The following is an 18,929-nucleotide window of genomic DNA, read 5'->3' on the forward strand; positions in this document are numbered from 1 at the left end:
CACCGAATGCCTGGGAGAGGTGGGGCCACCAGGGAACAAAGGCCTCACAGGATAAACAGCTCACACAGGCTAGCACCCAGCAGGGGGCGGGGCATCTCTGACCAGGCACACACACTTGAGAATCAGCACAGCAGGAAGAACAGCTAGAAGAACAGGGGAAGAACAAGTTCTTGACCAAGCAGCCCTGGAAAGCTCCAGGACTGAGGGAAATAGTATATAGAACTAGAGAGGCTCCCACCCCCCTTTTTAAAAAAAATTTTTTCCCCTTTTTTCCATTACAACTCATTTTTATATCAGCCTAAAAATTTCCAATATTTTTTCTCTTTTCCCACCGTAACTATAATATTTTACTAGATCTTCATTTTTAACTTTCTTCCTTTTTGACTTTCATATTTCTACATTACATGTCTTAGATATATATTTTTCACTTCTGGATTCCCTTCAACGTAATTTAATTTTGGGAGATATACAAAATATGGGTTTTTGTTTGGTGTTGTTTTCTCTGCCTCGTTTTGTTCTACAATGGCAGAAGTTAATACCTTCTAAAACATGACCAGCATGCACCCAGAAGCAAGTGGTATACAGTGCTGGTTCATTCTGTGAGATTATATTCTCTCTTCATTTCCATTTTGCCTGTCTTTTATCTCATTTATGTCTTGGTGGTCAATGTTGGGGCTTTCTGCAAGTATTGCTGGTTTATATAAACTTGGGATTAAGAATATTCTAACAACAGAAAGTAAAACACTCAGAACCAAGAGGATCACCCTCTAGGGCCCCTCAGGTAGACTACATTCTCCTCCACTATACTTCTTTACCACCACTATCTCTGAGTCCACCCCTCCCTTTTTTTTTTTTTTCCTTTTTTCTCTTTCCTCTTTTTTTCTTTTTCTTTTTTTCTTCTTTGGGATTTTTGCCTTTTATTTTTTTACTACTTTGTTTTACAATTTGTTTTTCACTTTTGTGGTCCTTTTATTTTGTTCTGATCTTTGTGTTCATTTTCTGGTCTCTGACCTCATCAGAATCATCTAGGGTGAAATTTACTTAGGCCCTGGTTGATATTCTTGAGTCAGCCTGTTCATACTACCACACTACACTGAGCAAAATGACTAGATGGAAGAATTCACCACAAAAGAAAGAAGTGAAAACAGTACCCTCTGCCACAGAGTTACAGAATACAGATTACAATTCAATGTCAGAAAGCCAATTCAGAAGCACAATTATAAAGCTACTGGTGGCCCTGGAAAAAAGCATAAAGGACTCTAAGACTTTGTTACTGCAGAATTTAGATCTAATCAGGCCAAAATTAAAAATCAGTTAAATGGGGATCCCGAAATTAAAAATCAGTTAAATGGGGATCCCTGGGGTTTAGCACCTGCCTTTGGCCCACAGCGTGATACTGGAGTCCCGGGATCGAGTCCCACAACAGGCTCCCTCCATGGAGCCTGCTTCTCTTTCTGCCTGTGTCTGTGTCTCTGCCTCTCTCTCTCTCTCTCTCTCTGTGTCTATCATGAATAAATAAATAAAATCTTTTAAAAAAATCAGTTAAATGAGATGCAATCCCAAATGCATGTCCTAACAGCTTGGATTAATGAGGCAGAAAAAAGAGTGAGCAACATAGAAGACACGTTGATGGTAAGGAAGGAAGCTGATGAAAAGACGAGAAAAAGAAGAGACCACGAGGAAAGGCTAAGAGAAATAAATGATAGCCTGAGAAGGAAGAATCTACATATAATTGGGGTTCCAGAAAATGCCGAGAGGGGCAGAGGGCCAGAAAGAGTATTCGAACAAATCATAGCTGAGAACTACCCTAATTTGGGGAAGAAAATAGACATTCAGATCCAGGAGATAGAGAGGTCCCCCACCAAAATCAAAACCTTTCAATACATCAACATTTAATAGTGAAACGTGCAAATTCCAGAGATAAAGAGAAAATTCTTAAAGCAAGAAGAGACAAGAGATTCTTAACTTATATATATATAGGGATAAATATCAGATTAACAGCAGACCTCTCCACAGAGACATGGCAGGCCAGAAAAGGCTGGCAGGATATATTCAGGGTCCTAAATGAGAAGAACATGCAGCCAAGAATACTTTATCCAGCAAGGCTCTCATTCAGAATAGGAGAGATAAAGAGCTTCCAAGATAGGCAGAAACCGAAAGAATATGTGACCACCAAACTGGCTCTGCAAGAAATATTAAGGGGTACCCTCTAAAGGAGAGAGGAAGTCCAAAGAAATAATCCACAAAAAAGAGGGACTAAATAGGTATTACGATGACACTAAATTCATATCTTTCAACAGCTACTCTGAACATGAATGGGCTAACTGATCCTATCAAAAGACTCAGGGTTTCAGACTGGATTAAAAAGCAAGACCCATCTATCTGCTGTCTGCAAGAGGCTCATTTTAGACCTAAGGACACTGCTAGCCTGAAAATGAAAGGTTAGAGAACCATTTACCATTCAAATGGTCCTCAAAAGAAACCTGGGGTAACAATCCTCATATCAGAAAAATTAAACTTTATCCCAAAGACTGTAGTAAGAGAGGAAGAGGGACACTATATCATACTCAAAGGGTCTATCCAACAAGAAGACCTAACAATCATGAATATTTATGCCCTAATGTGGTAGCTGCCAAGTATATCAATCAATTAATAAGCAAAGTAAAGACATACTTAAATAATACACTGTGAGTAGGAGATTTCAACATGGCAGTCTCAGCAGATGACAGATATTCTAAGCACAACATCACCAAAGAAACAAGGGCCTTAAATGATACACTGGACCAGATGGATTTCACAGATTATATATATCTGAACACAACTGAATACACATTCTTCTCAAGGGCACCTGAAACTTTCTCCAGAAGACACCACATACTGGGTCACAAATCAGGTCTCAGCTGATACCAAAAGATTGGGATTCTCCCCTGCATATTTTCAGACCACAAAGCTTTGAAACTTGAACTCAGTCACAAGAAGAAATTTGGAAGAAACTCAAACACGTGGAGGTTAAAGAGCATCCTACTGAAAGATGAATGGGTCAAACAGGAAATTAAAGAAGAGTTAAAAAGATTCATGGAAACTAATGAAAATGAAGATACAACTGTTCAAAATCTTTGGGATACAGAAAAAGCAGTCCTAGGAAGGAAATACATCGCAATACAAACTTTCCTCAAAAAATTGGAAAAAACTCAAATACATAAGCTAAGCTCGCACCTAAAAAAACTGGAGAAAGAACAGCAAATAAAATCTACACCCAGCAGAAGAAGAGAAATAATAAAGATTCGAGCAGAACTCAATGAGATAGAGACCAGAAGAACTTTAGAACAGATCAACAAAACCAGGAGTTGGTTCTTTGAAAGAATTAATAAGATAGATAAACCATTAGCCAGCCTTATTAAAAAGAAAAAAGACTCAAATTAATAAAATCATGAATGAAAGAGGAGAGATCACAACTAATACCAAGGAAATACAAACAATTTTGAAAACGATTATGAGCAGCTATATATAACCAATTAGGCAATCTAGAAGAAATGGATGCATTTCTGGAAAACCACAAATTACCAAACCTGGAACAGGGAGAAATAGAAAACCTGAACAGGCCAATAACCAGTGAGTCATCAAAAACCTCCCAAGACACAAAAGTCCAGGGCCAGATGGTTTCTTATGGAAATTCTATCAAACGTTTAGAGAAGAAATAATACCTATTCTACTAAAGCAGTTCCGAAGGATACAAAGGGACAGAATACTTCCAAACTTGTTTTATGAGGCCAGGATTACCTTGATTTCAAAACCAGACAAAGACCCCACCAAAAAGGAGAATTATAGATCAATATCCCTGATGAACACAGATACAAAAATTCTCAACAAGATACTAGCCCATAGGGCCCATTATTACATTAAGAAGATTATTCACCATGACCAAGTGCAATTTATCCCCGGGATACAAGGCTGGTTCAACACCGTAAAACAATCAACAGGATAGATCACATCAACAAGAGAAAAAAACAAGAACCATATGATCCTCTCAATAGATGCAGAGAAAGCATTTGACAAAATACAGCATCCATTCCTGATCAAAACTCTTCAGAGTGTAGGGATAGAGGGAACATCTTTTTTTTTCTTTTTAGAGGGAACATCTTAAAAGCCATCTATGAAAAGCCCACAGCAAATATCATTCTCAATGGGGAAAACTGAGAGCCTTTCCCCTAAGATCAGGAACACGACAGGATGTGCACTCTCACCACTGCTATTCAACATAGTACTAGAAGTCCTAACCTCAGCAATTCAGGCAACAAAAATAAATAAAAGGCATTCAAATTGGCAAAGAAGAAGCCAAACTCTCCCTCTTCACAGATGACATGATACTGTACAGAGAAAACCCAAAGACTGTACCGCAAAATTGCTAGAAGTCATACAGAAATTCGGCAACGTGGCAGGATACAAAATCAATGCTCAGAAATCAGTGGCATTTCTATACACCAACCATGAGACTAAAGAAAGAGAAATTAAGAGTCAGTGCCACTTACAATTGCATCAGAAGGCGTAAGATACCTAGGACTAAAACTAACCAAAGAGGTAAAGGTTCTATACCCTACAAACTACAGAACACTTCTGAAAGAAATGGAGGAAGACACAAAGAGATGGAAAAATATTCCATGCTCATGGATTGGAACAATTAATATTGTGAAAATGTCAATGCTACCCAGTGCAATTTACACATTCAATTTCCAATCCCTATCAAAATACCATGGACTTTCTTCAGAGTTGGAACAAATAATCTTAAGATTTGTCTGGAATCAGAAAAGACCCCCAAATAGCCAAGGGAATATTGAAAAAGAAAACCAGAGCTGGGGGCATCACAATGCCGATTTCAAGTTATACTACAAAGCTGTGATCATCAAGACGGTGTGGTACTGGCACAAAAACAGACACATAGATCAATGGAACAGAATAGAGAACCAAGAAATGAGCCCTCAACTTTATGGTCAGCTAATATTCAACAAAGCAGGAAAGACTATCCACTGGATAAAGGACTGTCTCTTCAATAAATGGTGCTGGAAAAATTGGACAGCCACATGCAGAAGAACGAAACTAGACCATTCTCTTATACCACACACAACGATAAACTCAAAATGGTTGAAAGATCTAAATGTGAGACAAGAATCCATCAAAATCCTAGAGGAGAACACAGGCAGCACCCTTTTTGAACTTGGCCATAGCAATTTCTTGCAAGATACATCTATGAAGTCAAGGGAAACAAAAGCAAAAATACTACTGGGACTTAATCAAGATAAAAAGCTTCTGCACAGCCAAAGAAACAGTCAACAAAACTAAAAGTCAACCTACAGAATGGGAGAAGATATTTGCAAATTACCTATCAGATAAAAGGCTAGTATCCAAGATCTATAACGAACTAAATAAACTCAACAGCAAAGAAACAAACAATCCAATTGTGAAATGGGCAGAAGACATGAACAGAAATTTCACCAAAGAAGACCTACACATGACCAGAAGCACATTAGAAAATGCTCCGCATCACTTGCCATCAGGGAAATACAAATCAAAACCACAATGAGATACCACCTCACCCCAGTGAAAATTACAAGATAGGAAACAAGAAATGTTGGAGACGATGTGGAGAAGGGGGAACCCTCTTGCACTGTTGGTGGGAACATGAACTGGTATAGCCACTTTCGAAGACAGTGCGGAGGTTCCTTAGAGTTAAAAATAGAGCTACCCTATGACCCAGCAGTTGCACTACTGGGGATTTACCCTAAAGATACAGATGCATTGAAAAGCGAGACACCTGCACCCCAATGTTTATAGCAGCAATGTCCACAATAGCCAAACTGTGGAAGGAGCCTCGGTGTCCATCGAAAGATGAATGAATAAAGAAGAAATGGTACACACACACAATGGAATATTACTCAGCCATTAGAAATGATGAATACTCACCATTTGCTTCGACAGGTTTGGATCTGGAGGGTATTATGTGAGTGAAGTAAGTCAACTGGAGAACAATCATTGTATGGTTTCACTCATGTGGAATATAATAGTGACAGGGTTTATAGGAAAGGAGGGAAAATGAGAGGGAAAAATTAAGAGGTTGAACAAACTGAGAGACTTCTAACTCTGGGAAACGAACAAGGGGTGGTAGAAAGGGAGGTGGGCAGGGGATGGGATGTCTGGGTGATGGGCACTGAGGGGGGCACTTGATGGGATGAGCACTGGGTGTTATAGTATATGTTGGCAAATCAAAGTTCAATAAAAAAAATATATATATATATGGGGGGAAAAGTCCATTTGGAATACCTGGGTGGAACGAAAAAGTCCATTTGGAATACCTGGGTGGCTCAGTTAAGCATCTAACTCTTGATTTCGGTTCAGGTCATGATCTCAGTGTCATGAGATGGAGCCTTCTGTGGGTCTCTGCACTTATTGCCAAGTCTCAGGGAGATTCTTCTTTCCGCTCTGTTTCTTCCCTCACTTACATGCATGCTCTCTCTTTAATTTTTTTTAATCTTTAAAGAAAAATCCATAATCCTAAGAAATAGGTTTTAAATTAAGTCAATTCAAAACAAGATCAAAGAACTTAAAGCAAGAATTACAACTATAAAATACTTGGAATAAAACAGGTATAAATCTTCCTAACTTTGGGTTAAGCAATGGTTTATTAGATTCAACACCAAGGGATCCTTGGGTGGCGCAGCGGTTTGGTGCCTGCCTTTGGCCCAGGGCGCGATCCTGGAGACCCGGGATCGAATCCCACATCGGGTTCCTGGTGCATGGAGCCTGCTTCTCCCTCTGCCTGTGTCTCTGCCTTTCTCTCTCTCTCTCTCTCTCTCTCTCTGTGACTATTATAAATAAATTTTAAAAAGTTAAAAAAAAAAGATTCAACACCAAATCATATATTCTGAGTCTCATAAAAATATGTAATTAATGATTAAATTTTTTAAAGTTCATGTTTAGTCACAGAAATGTACATGATGAAAATTACAGTGGCTTAAACATAAATTAGAATTTTAAATAAAGGTATAATATTGTATACCTGAAACTAATGTAACACTATATGTTAGCTACCATGGAATTAAAAAAAAAAAGAAGGCTTCATTTAACTTCATAAGTTCCCTCAAGACGCATCACAGTTATATTTGTTTATAGGAAACTGAACAGTGTTGCATGCAGTGGAACAGTTTGGCATGGACCATAGTTTGGTCAAAGCCTCAGAGATAAACGGTTGTGACAATGTTCTCCTTGGCATAAGTTCATATATCTTTGATTGCTAGCTCAAAGGCAATGATCATTAGATATTTGATCAACATTGCCACAGTACCCTTGGGAGACACTGTGACACCACACAAAGAGCAAAAAGATAACTACTTATCAATCACTTATCAGTCAGAATCTCCTGATACCTTCTATTTCCGCATCCCTAGGACTTGATGACTGCTCTACTCAGTGGCTTAAATGGGCACATCTGTTAAATAGCAGGACAGCACTGTAATGCATTAATCAAAGTGTTCTTCAAAAATTTTGTTCAAAAAACCTAGGGGGATCCCTGGGTAGTTCAGCGGTTTACCTAATAAACCCTCTCCATGGGTTAGTCTACCAGAAGTTTTCTATCTTCTAGAAGTGGGTTATCGCAGCAGAAAAAGGATATCTCAGACCCTAGGAAAACATGTTTCACAAGCAAAATTGCAAAAACTTAGGAAAATACAAAATCTGGAAGAGCCAAGTTTTGTCTGCATCCCTAGCCTAGGCAGAGTGCAGGAAGGAGAATAATGTAATATAAAAGAAGTAAAGCAAGGTGGTTAAGATTTTTCACGGTCTTTGAGAAAACTAAGACATGTTTCCCATGTAGAACTGGGTTTCAAAGAGACAATCTCTCTGTCCATTGTCTGTATAGTACTGCTGACTAATAGTCTCAGAAGATCCACCCATTGCCTCATTATACTCCATATGTGGCAAAAGCAGGCATGACAAAATGGCTATGAGGCCTCGAGACAGTCACATGCAACCTTCAGGCCCCAAATGCAATAGAGGAGCACCCAATGCCTTCCTATCTCCTAAGAAGGTCTCCCAAACACAGGAACTGAGGAGAAAATCAGCAGAGGTCCTGGAGTCAGGACTATGGAAGAACTGATGGATCAGTTGGAAACATGGAATCAAGTATGAAAGGAGAGACCAGAGGGAAAGAGGACCGCTATGAAACAGCCCTCTCATTCCTCTCAAAGCCAAGGCACCAAAAAGGTCAGAGCAGCCAGATAATAGTGTTGCAGGTCATGATAAAGACTGCCTTTGTCTCTGCATCAGCTGGAATGCCACTCGGGGGTTGGAGGATATGTTTCTGCATGTCTGCAGAGCAGAGTAATGGGGGAGATTTCTTTTGAGTGCTCACAGGTACTTTTCTTTTCCCACAGACCTCTCCTCTTTGGAGAGTTTCCCAAGCAATATTTGACAAAGGAGTTTCATCTCTGACCATCTCAGCTGTTACCAGTGTTCACATCTTTGATATAGTCCCACCTACTATTTTCAATTTGCCCTCCACAGCCCTGGGCCCTGATCCTTGCCCTAAAATGGAGATAATATTCAGGTCAGAGAGATTTCTGCTTAAGGAAAGTTATGTGTTGGGACTTTTCCAGAATATAATCCTAGGCCTTTGTTCAGCTGAGGAGAGATGTTACAGATGGGTCTACACTAATTTCATCCACTGACTGGCTTAACAAATCTTTTACATACATGGACATCTACTTCTCTTCTGAGAATTACGGACTCAAAAGCATGGGAGTAAAACCGGGGAATCCAGTATCTTAAAATTTTGCTACAAGGTTTTGTGATGACACAGGTGGTATAAGTAACACTAATCTAGTGAGGAGTGGGCAAATCATTTGAACAGAGGAGGAGATGAAAGTCCAGAAGCCACCTCAAGCTTTCAATTTAGAGTCAATACAGCTTCAGTCACAGTCTAGCAAGGCAGGGGCTCCCAAGAAACTCACTAGGGCAGATGCCAACATTTGGAGGGACATCATCCTCACCCAGGGAGACCAGGTTCCTATAGTTCTCCAACATTACATCCCTGTACAAGGCCCTCTGAGTAGGGTCCAGGCATTGCCACTCCTCCAGAGAAAATTCTATGGCCACATCCCTGAAGGTCAACAGGACCTGTAATTAAAAGTACATTTCACTAAGAGACCATGGGGAGACTTATCTTCACACAAATTATAGGAGAGATGTATAAGGACTGGACTGTAGTGACAAAACAGTGTAAGATAATTTTGAGCAAGTCATATATCTCTAATTTTTTGTTATTGTGCTTCTCAACCCGAGGACATAAATCCACATCACTGTACATTCCACAATTTTGTGAACAACAAAATATACAAATAAAAATTCACCACAAGGTGGACTATACAGAGGCGCTAGATAGTACATTTTACACACCAACTATTTCTCTGATGAGCTACACTATGAGCGGTGTCTTTACAACGTTCACAGTGACTTTTAGGAAAGTTTAAAATCTAAGAATGTGATGATGATTATAATGGCAGAGACAAAAAGGTTTTGAACATTTATGATGTGCTAAACATCACTCAGATGGGTATTATTTTGTGTAATAAAATTGGAGAGAGATCTGTGTCCACCTTATAGAGGAGGCAACTGTCACAGAGACTCTTAGAAACCCGCCTTGGGTCAGACAGCTAAGAAATGGCAGAGCCGGCACCTGAACCAGGTGTTCAGAATTTAGAATTGAACCTGAAGAATCACACAGTTAAGTAACAGATACAGCATTAAAAGTACATTGATAGAGGGTTTCCTAAGTGAGAAAACATGACATAAGTTCAAAGCTAAAAACATGGACCTGCAGAAAATGTCATTAGATACGCACACACATAGTACATTACTGTTCTTACCATGATTAATTCACCAATGAGTTAGTGTAGAAAAAAATTTAAAGCCATGAAAAATTCCCAAGAACAATTTTCTTTTTTTTCTTTAAAGGTTTTATTTATTTATGTGAAAGAGAGCACACACGCGAGAGTGCACACGTGCTTGAGCAGGAGTGGAGTGAGCAGACTACCTGCTGAGCAGGAAGCCCAACACGGGACTCAATCCCAGGATCCTGGGATCATGACCCAAGCCAAAGGTCAGTTGCTTACCTGAGCCACCCAGACGCCCCATAAGAACAATTTTCAAAGGTTAAAATGAATATAAAAGTTATTTATGAAAGAGTGCATCTTTTATACACACCGTAGGTTTCTGCTTGCATACATCCATGCACACATACACATTTTCAGTAAAAGTAGTCCTCTCAGATTTTTGGGATGAACTTTTTAAATCTATCATTTTATTGTTGTTCATATGTATTTCAGTATTTTTGGTAAAATGGACATTTGGAAATTGTATTTATTTTTAATTAAGTTGTTGTCAACATTATTCTGTAGGAGCCTAGTTTAAAAAAATACAAAAATGAAAATAGAAAACCTTGTGTTTTTCATTAAATATGTGTATGTAAATATAAATATTTTGTCCATTTAAATGTCCATTTACACATAAGCAAAGTAAGTTTATCCAATAAATCAATGCTTGAAGATTGTAAAATTTATTACTGTTTTACATTAATTTAATAGATAAAAATAGAAAAAAATTAGGAAAGCTTTAGCTCTTTTAAGAGATTACTGGATAAGGCAGCTCTGGTGGCGCAGCGGTTTAGTGCCACCTGCAGCCCGGGGTGTGATCCTGGGGACCTGTGACCAGGTCCCGCGTCGGGCTCCCTGTGTGGAGCCTGCTTCTCCCTCTGCCTGTGCCTCTGCCTCTCTCTCTCTCTCTCTCTCTCTGTCTCTCATGAATTAAAAAAAAAAAAAGATTACTGGATAAAAATCATGCTGAAAAAAATTAGAGGTATTATTAAGTAAGAAGATTCCAGTAAATATCATGCATGATTGGCAGTAAACAACAGAAGTATTTCCACTAAAACTGAGGCTGACACAAGGGGTATTATGGCCATGGCTCCTTCCATTCACCACTGCACAAGATGCCTGGACACTGGGAACCATGTGGAATACATGTGTCGTCATTCAGAGAATGTTTTTAATGAGGATCGAAAAGAACAAGTTATCTCTATGTTTACTAGCATGAAAACAACTCCAATATATGTGTGCAGAATAAAATATCACAATATAACATTCACTGAAAACTTTTAACTAAAATCACCTAATGATAGGTAAATGCATTTTTATAAGACATACACCTAATCTTCCACAGAACAGGCAACAGTGATTACAAAACTGGTGAGTGGGGGATCCCTGGGTGGCTCAGCGGTTTGGCTCCTGCCTTTGGCCCAGGGCGTGATTCTGGAGTCCGAGGATCAAGTCCCGCATCCGGCTCCTGGCGTGGAGCCTGCTTCTCCCTCCTTCTGTGTCTCTGCCTCTCTCTCTCTATGTCTATCATAAATAAATAAATAAATCTTTAAAAAAACAAAACTGGTGAGTGATGAGTGAGGGCATGACAGAGAAGGAGATGTTTTACTTCTTAGTCCAAAATGTGTAATACTGTTCAGAGTTTAACCTTAAAACAAAGATATACATACAGCATGTGATGTTTAAAGTAAAAAAAGGGGGCAGCCCCGATGGCTCAGCGGTTTAGTGCGGCCTTCAGTCCAGGGCGTGATCCTGGAGACCCAGGATCAAATCTCATGTCAGGCTCCCTGCATGAAGCCTGCTCCTCCCTCTGCCTGCGTCTCTGCTCACCCCCACATGAATTAAAAAAAAAAAAAAAAAAAACAAATAAATAAAGCAAAAGAAGGAGCACCTGAAAAAAAAAAAAAAAAAAAGAAGGAGCACCTGGGGGGCTCAGTGGGTTAAGCATCTGACTCTTGATTTCAGCTCTCAGGTCTTGATCTCAAGGCCACTGAGTTCAAGCCCCTACTGGGTTCCATGCTGAGTGTGGAGCCTACTTTAAAGCAAAAGAAATGTAGTATTTTAGTAACAATTGGTGGAAATGGAATTTGGTTCCAGCCACTATTATGCCAAAGACCTAGTTTTTTGCTTCAATATAATGGCTGAAACATTTTTACCTAAAATGTCTGCTACACAAAAGTCCCTGAATGAATGAGCATGGGGTGGTCATGCTGTGAGTGATGTTAAAGCATTTACTGTTAAAACAAATTATACAATGGGAACCCTGGGTGGCTCAGTGGTTGAGCATCTGCCTTCAGCTCAGGGCGAGATCCTGGGGTCCGGGATGGAGTCCTGCCTCAGGCTCCCTGCGAGGACCCTGGAACTCTGCCTATATTTCTGCCTCTCTGTGTCTCTCATGAATAAATAAATAAAATCTTTAAAAAATAACCAAATTATACAATAAAACATCCTTTATCATTGAAATGTTTCAGAACTTTCCATCCTAATCCAAATCGGTAACATTCTAGAGCTGGAAACATGCTGACTCACTTGTGTAGCTTCAAATGCCTCGCAAAATCAGGGACAACAGGTTACCCCTTCTCAGTCTTATTTTCCAGCTGTTCCTGCACATTCATGCACGTAAACATGAAGTTCTTTTTTTTTTCCTTTCCTTTTCCAAATTTGTATTTAAATTCTAGTTAGTTCACATGTACTGTAATACTGTTATCAGGAGTAGAATTTAGTGATTTACGTATAACACCTAGTGCTCAACAGGACAAGTGCCCCCCTTAAAACCCATCACCCACCTCCTTTCCTCCCTCCACCAGCCCTGTTTGTTCTCTATCCTTAAGAGTCTCTTAAGGTTTGTTTCCCTCTCTCTGTTTTTTCTCCCCCCTTCCCATATGTTCAAGTCTCATTTCGTCAATTCCTCATATGAGGGAAACCATATGGTATTTCTTTTTTTGTTTTTAAGGATTTTATTTATTTATTCATGAGAGAGAGAGGAGAGAGAGAGAGAGACAGAGAGAGAAATGCAGAAGCAGGCTCCATGCAGGGAGCCCGACGTGGGACTCGATCCCCGGTCTCCAGGATCACGCCCTGGACTGAAGGCGGCGCGAGACCGCTGAGCCACCCGGGCTGCCCCCCCATATGGTATTTCTTTCTCTGCCTGACTTATTTCGCTTAAAATGTGCAGTTCTTCTAAATGCTGCTCTTCAAGGAAATGACAGTGCACTCATACGCAACGCCTAAAACAATCCCCTCTGCCAACCTTGCTCACACGCAAGACCCACTTGCGGTTTCTTATTCACACCCGAGTACGAAACCCTCCCCATAATGATCTCCCAGCAGAGCCTCTTCACAAGTTCCGAGTCTCTGGGTGGCGGTGAGATGGAATGTAAGTGGAGATGAAAGGCACTGAGGAAGATATGGGAAAGTCCGAGCAAACGTTATGGAGATCCCTTGAGAGTACACTACGAAGTCCAAAAAAAAAGAAGCATTTCCGGAAAGAGAGAAGAAACAACCAAGACCGTGCATTCTACCTGGGAACGAGTCATTTCTGCCTCCTCTTCCTCTGGGCTTATTTCTCGGATAAGATCAGTCTTGACAATGGACCTTGAGTGCTGAAAACAGGCTGTTCAATGCCTCGAATGAACTATGCCTCTTTCCTGGGACACAACCACACTCAGAGGGAGGATCTCAACACGTTAAGAAGACAGTCCTCTGCCGCTCGCTGCCCCCCGAGGGGCTCATGGACACAGAGACGAGCCATGAGTCGGTCTCCCCGCTTTTCTTCACGGCTTACTGCCCTGCTGGGAAGCCCATGCGTTCTGTAGCTGCAGTGGCCCTGACCCAACGCCGCACAGAACAGAGGCCCCCCACCTTCCTGGATCTTGGACGGAGCAATGGAAGCACAGGGAAGCATCCGAAGCGGCGGTCTCCACCAATCGAGGGGCTGTAAGCGGACGCGGACGCCGCGACCCGGGGCTGCCGGGACTCACGGTGGGCGGGAAGGCAAGGACTGCAGTAGTAACCTCCACAGAACCCCGGTGTGGAAGACTGGAGGCTGTGGGGCCGCGAAGCACGGGTCTGAAACAGAATATCCGAAATTCACTCGCTCGAGCGTTTCTCGCTCAACTCAATTCACTTCCGGGTCTGCAGGCAACTGCGCACGCGCGGGTGGAAGAGCGGTTATAGGGGCGGGGCTTGGGCGGGGCTGCGTCCGGCGAGAGGCGGGACGTGGAGAGCGGTTGGGACTGGGCAGGAAGTGCGCGATAGGGGCGGAGCCAGTGTGGGGGCGGAGCCTCGAGTCGCCCCGCCCCGCCCCGCCCCTGGCAGTTTGTGGGTCCGTTGGACCTCTCCAACTGTGCTTGTTTCTCGGCTTTTGGATCGCCGTGGAGCAGAGCTGCTTCCTGCCTGTTAGAAGTTAATGTTTCTAAACTTAAGGTGAAAGAGTAGAGTTATGAGGGGCAGTTATATTAGAAGCTGAGAGATCTCAACAAGCTGAGGATGGCTAAATTGAAAAGCTCTTGGTGCGAGCAGTTGGAGATTAGAGTCTTGTAAGTGATGGAATGTGGAATGTGATGATGACTCCAGTGATCTGTCGGGGGCGGGGAGCCTCTCCGTGGACCTGCTTACAACAGTGGTTCAGGAAAGAAAGAATGAGACTCAGGGGGAATCCAGAGTCTTATAACCTAGCCTCAGAAATGACAGGCTGTTACTTCTGCCAGTTTCTGTTGGTGGCACAGCTTTTCCTCTGATTGCTGCCCTCCGGCAACCAGCCGTCCTGCTTTTCCCTGGCCTGGCCAGGTTCCTGAGAAGCAGGATTACCTGCTAAAACTGGGAAAGTCCTGGCAGTCGAGCACACTAGCAGCTGTGCCTTCCCAGCCACTCTCCACCAGGTCTGCTCTTCTTCCCTCCTCCTCCTCTTTTTCCCACCTCTACCCTTTTTGTGTTCTTTCTCCTCCTATGTTCCTCTCCTCTTCCTTTTTCATCACTTCCAGGTGTGAAGAGAGTTTGGAGAACACATTCCTGCCATGGGTCCTAGTGACAATTTTGGCCCACAAGAAATGGAGATGGGTGTCACCCTCAAGTGTGTGGAGCTTGTTAGGTGGCATGACAGGAAATGAAGCCGAATATGAGAAAGTCCTCAGGAGTTCTTCCAACAGTGAAAACAAACACAAACCAGGTGAATATAGACAGGCTTCTCTCACTTTGGGTCATCTTTGTGCCCCCAATACCTGCAGTTGTTACCCCCCCCCCCCCCAAGGACTGCTCACAGATATTTACTACCTGGGATGGGGTGGGTGGCCAATTACCAACTAACTCATCAACTGATGGAATTAGTGAAATAACATAAGGTGTTTCCTGGAAGTCCCCAAACAGAGTGAGGTGATAAAGGGTCTGTCCACTGTAGCAAACTGACAAATTTGAAAAGGAATATACTATGGGCTTTAAGACAAGGTTATACCTATTTGGCTAGCAGAAATCTCATCCATTAGACAACAGCCAAAGCTGTGCTTGTTTAGATGCTGTGAAAATAATGAGAAACCTTACTAAAATGGAGTTAGGAACTTTTGGCAGGGGGAGCCCTAATGGAGTCCTACCCATCCTAATCAATTGCAGACCCAATAGGAAAACATGGACTTGCCCTTGCACTTGGATTCTACTCTACTACTCCAGCCAGAGGAAGAGATGCTTTCCTAATCCCTCAGTCTGGGCAACAGCTCAATCAATGAAAAGCTGCTATACTTTGAACTCCCAGTTTACACCACTGGACTGAGTTTGTCATGGCCTTCCTAAAATAACTCTTTTCTCCTTAAAAAGTGTTCCTCTCCTGGGATGCCTGGGTGGTGTAGCAGTTAAGCATCTGCCTTCAGCTCAGGGTGTGATCCTGGGATCTGGGATCCTGTCCCACATTCGGCTCCCTGCAGAGAGCCTGCTTCTCCCTCTGCCTATGTCTCTGCCTCTCTCTCTCTGTGTCTCTCATGAATGAATAAATAAAATCTTTTTTAAAAAGTGTTCCTCTGCTTTGTTCCCCATTCTTGAGTTTTGTGGCAACTTGTTTGTCCCAGACAAACAGACTGGTAAAATCCAGTCTACTAGTCTGTTTCTAATGTGAACATGGTGGAGAAATGTGGAAAGATGATGAGGCTAAATGGCCACAAGCCACCCTGGGACTATTGTGGACTTTATCTTCACTTAAACTCAACCTACCAGCTAGAAAACAGAACAATGAGAAACCTGACCTTGAATCACTGGGGACCACTTCAAATTAATTACGGTGAAGATTGAAGCAATATAGACTATATCGGTGATGTGTGAGAAACTGGTGTACTGATTCCAACAAATTCTCTGTACAATAGCCCCTATGACCCTTGAAAAGAGTAGATGGCTCATGGAGACTAACAGGCTATTGAAGCTTAAATAAAGCAATGCCACCCATGGCATTAGCAGTCCCTCACATTATCCCAACAGCGCAATGATTTCAGCATGCCTAGGGAGACTGGTTCTCATTGACTGTGCAAATGCTTCTTCTCTCAGCCTTATCTAAGAAAAGGGCTAACTGCAGTTGAGCTTTGAGTAAGAAGGACCTTAGTTTACATTTACTCTATTGCCAGTTACCTGAATTCACCAGTGTGCTGTCTCAATTTGATTAGGAGGGATTAGACTTTGATATAGGTACCAAGTGTAATAATACGCTATATTGATGACATCATAAGAATAGCAGAAACTGAGGAATAAGCTACATAGAACTATTCTAAATGCTTTAGTGGCACCAAAAGAGACTGGTTGTTAAATGCAGCAAAGATCTAGGGGCTTGCACAAATGGTAAAATTGTTAGGAATATTCTGGGCAGAAGCCACCCATGATGTTCCACATGAGACTAAAAAGAAACTGGCATTCTTACCTTACCTACCCTTAGAACTAAACAAGAAGGCCAGTGTTCGACTGGTCTATTTGGATTGGGGAGATGCATGTTCTACATCCAGGGATATTGCTAACTCATATCCATGAAACTATGCCAAAGGAAGCCATATTTGAATGAGGACCTAAGAAAGAACATTTCTGGTTTGCAAAAAGTACTGTCTCTTAAGCTCTTGTCTATCCTTGGCCCACTGTGATGGATTCAGAAATGATTTTGGAAGTGGCTCTAATGCTTAGTAATGCAGCTTGGAATTAATGGCAAAAGCCATTGAGTGCCACCTAGTGACAACCACTAAGATTTGGGACCAGAAAATGTTTGGATGTCTGGGTGATATATACCTACTGAGATACAGTTAAGCTTGCTACTGAGTGTTGATTAAGACTGTCCCTGGGAGGGCTGGCAGGATATACTCAGGGTCCTAAATGAGAAGAACCTGCAGCCAAGAATACTTTATCCAGCAAGGCTCTCATTCAGAATAGAAGGAGAGATAAAGAGCTTCCAAGATAGGCAGAAACTGAAAGAATATGTGACCACCAAACCGGCTCTGCAAGAAATATTAAGGGGGACTCTGTAAAATAAAGAGGAAGCCCAAAGAAATAATCCACAAAAATGGGGACTGAATAGGTATTACAATGACAGTATAAATTCATATCTTTCAATAGTAACTCTGAACGTGAATGGGCTAAATGATCCCATCAAAAGACACAGGTTTCAGACTGGACAAAAAGCAAGACCCATCTATGAGCTGTCTACAAGAGACTCATTTTAGACCTAAGGACACCTCTAGCCTGAAAATGAAAGATTGAAGAACCACTTACCATTCAAATGGTCCTCAAAAGAAAGCTGGGATAACAATCCTCATATCAGATAAAGTTTATCCCAAAGACTGTAGTAAGAGAGGAAGAGGGACACTATATCATACTTAAAGGGTCTATCCAACAAGAAGACCTAACAATCATGAATATTTATACCCTAATGTGGGAGCTGCCAAGTATATCAATCAATTAATAACCAAAGTTAAGACATACTTAGATAATAATACACGAATAGTAGGAGACTTCAATATGGCACTCTCAGCAAATGACAGACCTTCTAAGCACAACATTACCAAAGAAACAAGGGCCTTAAATGATACACTGGACTAGATGGATTTCACAGATATATACAGAACTTTCCATCGGAACACAACTGAATATACATTCTTCTCAAGTGCACATGGAACTTTCTCCAGAATAGACCACATACTGGGTCACAAATCAGGTCTCAACTGATAACAAAAGATTGGGATTGTCCCCTGCATATTTCAGACCACAAATTTTTGAAACTAGAACTCAGTCACAAGAAAAAATTTGGAAGAAATTCAAACACGTGAAGGTTAAAGAGCATCCTACTAACAGGTGAATGGGTCAACCATGAAATTATAGAATTAAAAAGATTAGTGGAAACTAATGAAAATGAGGATACAACCATTCAAAATCTTTGGGATACAGAAAAAGTGGTCCTAAGAGGGACCACTTCACAATACCTCCTTCTAAAAATTGGAAAAAACTCAAATACATAAGCTAAGCTCACACCTAAAGGAACTGGAGAAAGAACAGCAAATAAAACCTACACCGAGCAGGAGAGAGATAATAAAGATTCGAGCAGAACTCAATGAAATAGAGACCAGAAAGACTTTAGAACAGATCAACAAAACCAGGAGTCAGTTCTTTGAAAAAATTAATAAGATAGACAAACCATTAGCCAGCCTTATTAAAAACAAAGGAGAGGAGACTCAAATTAATAAAATCATGAATGAGAAAGGAGAGATCACAACCAATACCAAAGAAATACAAATGATTTTAAAAACATATTATGAGCAGCTATACATCAACAAATTAGGCAGTCTAGAAGAAATGAATGCATTTCTGGAAAGCCACAAATTACCAAAACTGGAACTGGAAGAAATAGATAACCTGAACAGGCCAATAACCAGTGAGTCATCAAAAACCCCCCAAGACACATAAGTCCAGTGCCAGATGGCTTCTCGGGGGAATTCTATCAAACATTTAAAGAAGAAATAATACCTATTCTACTAAAGCTGTTCCAAAGCATAGAAAGGG

General features: G+C 41.2%; 1 protein-coding gene and 1 long non-coding RNA gene across 3 annotated transcripts; one reads left to right on the top strand and one right to left on the bottom strand.

The window, feature by feature from the left end:
- Positions 1-6,833: 6,833 nt before the first annotated feature.
- Positions 6,834-14,080, bottom strand: LOC144280443 (zinc finger protein 722-like). The gene is made up of 2 exons (XM_077842484.1): positions 13,442-14,080; positions 6,834-9,165 (listed from the first exon to the last, which is right to left on the bottom strand). The coding sequence occupies exons 1-2, from the start codon at positions 13,454-13,456 to the stop codon at positions 8,962-8,964; spliced, it is 219 nt and encodes a 72-aa protein (XP_077698610.1). The 5' UTR covers positions 13,457-14,080; the 3' UTR covers positions 6,834-8,961.
- Positions 14,081-14,221: 141 nt separating this feature from the next.
- Positions 14,222-15,920, top strand: LOC144291767 (uncharacterized). Of its 2 annotated transcripts, XR_013359323.1 has the most exons (3): positions 14,222-14,800; positions 14,903-15,087; positions 15,525-15,920. It is a non-coding gene; the product is annotated as an uncharacterized LOC144291767 (long non-coding RNA). The 2 variants fall into 2 exon arrangements; XR_013359280.1 differs by having other exon boundaries at positions 14,222-15,087.
- Positions 15,921-18,929: the final 3,009 nt, after the last annotated feature.

The sequence above is a fragment of the Canis aureus genome, chromosome 1 (genome assembly GCF_053574225.1).
Source record: "Canis aureus isolate CA01 chromosome 1, VMU_Caureus_v.1.0, whole genome shotgun sequence".
Taxonomy (NCBI): domain Eukaryota; kingdom Metazoa; phylum Chordata; class Mammalia; order Carnivora; family Canidae; genus Canis; species Canis aureus.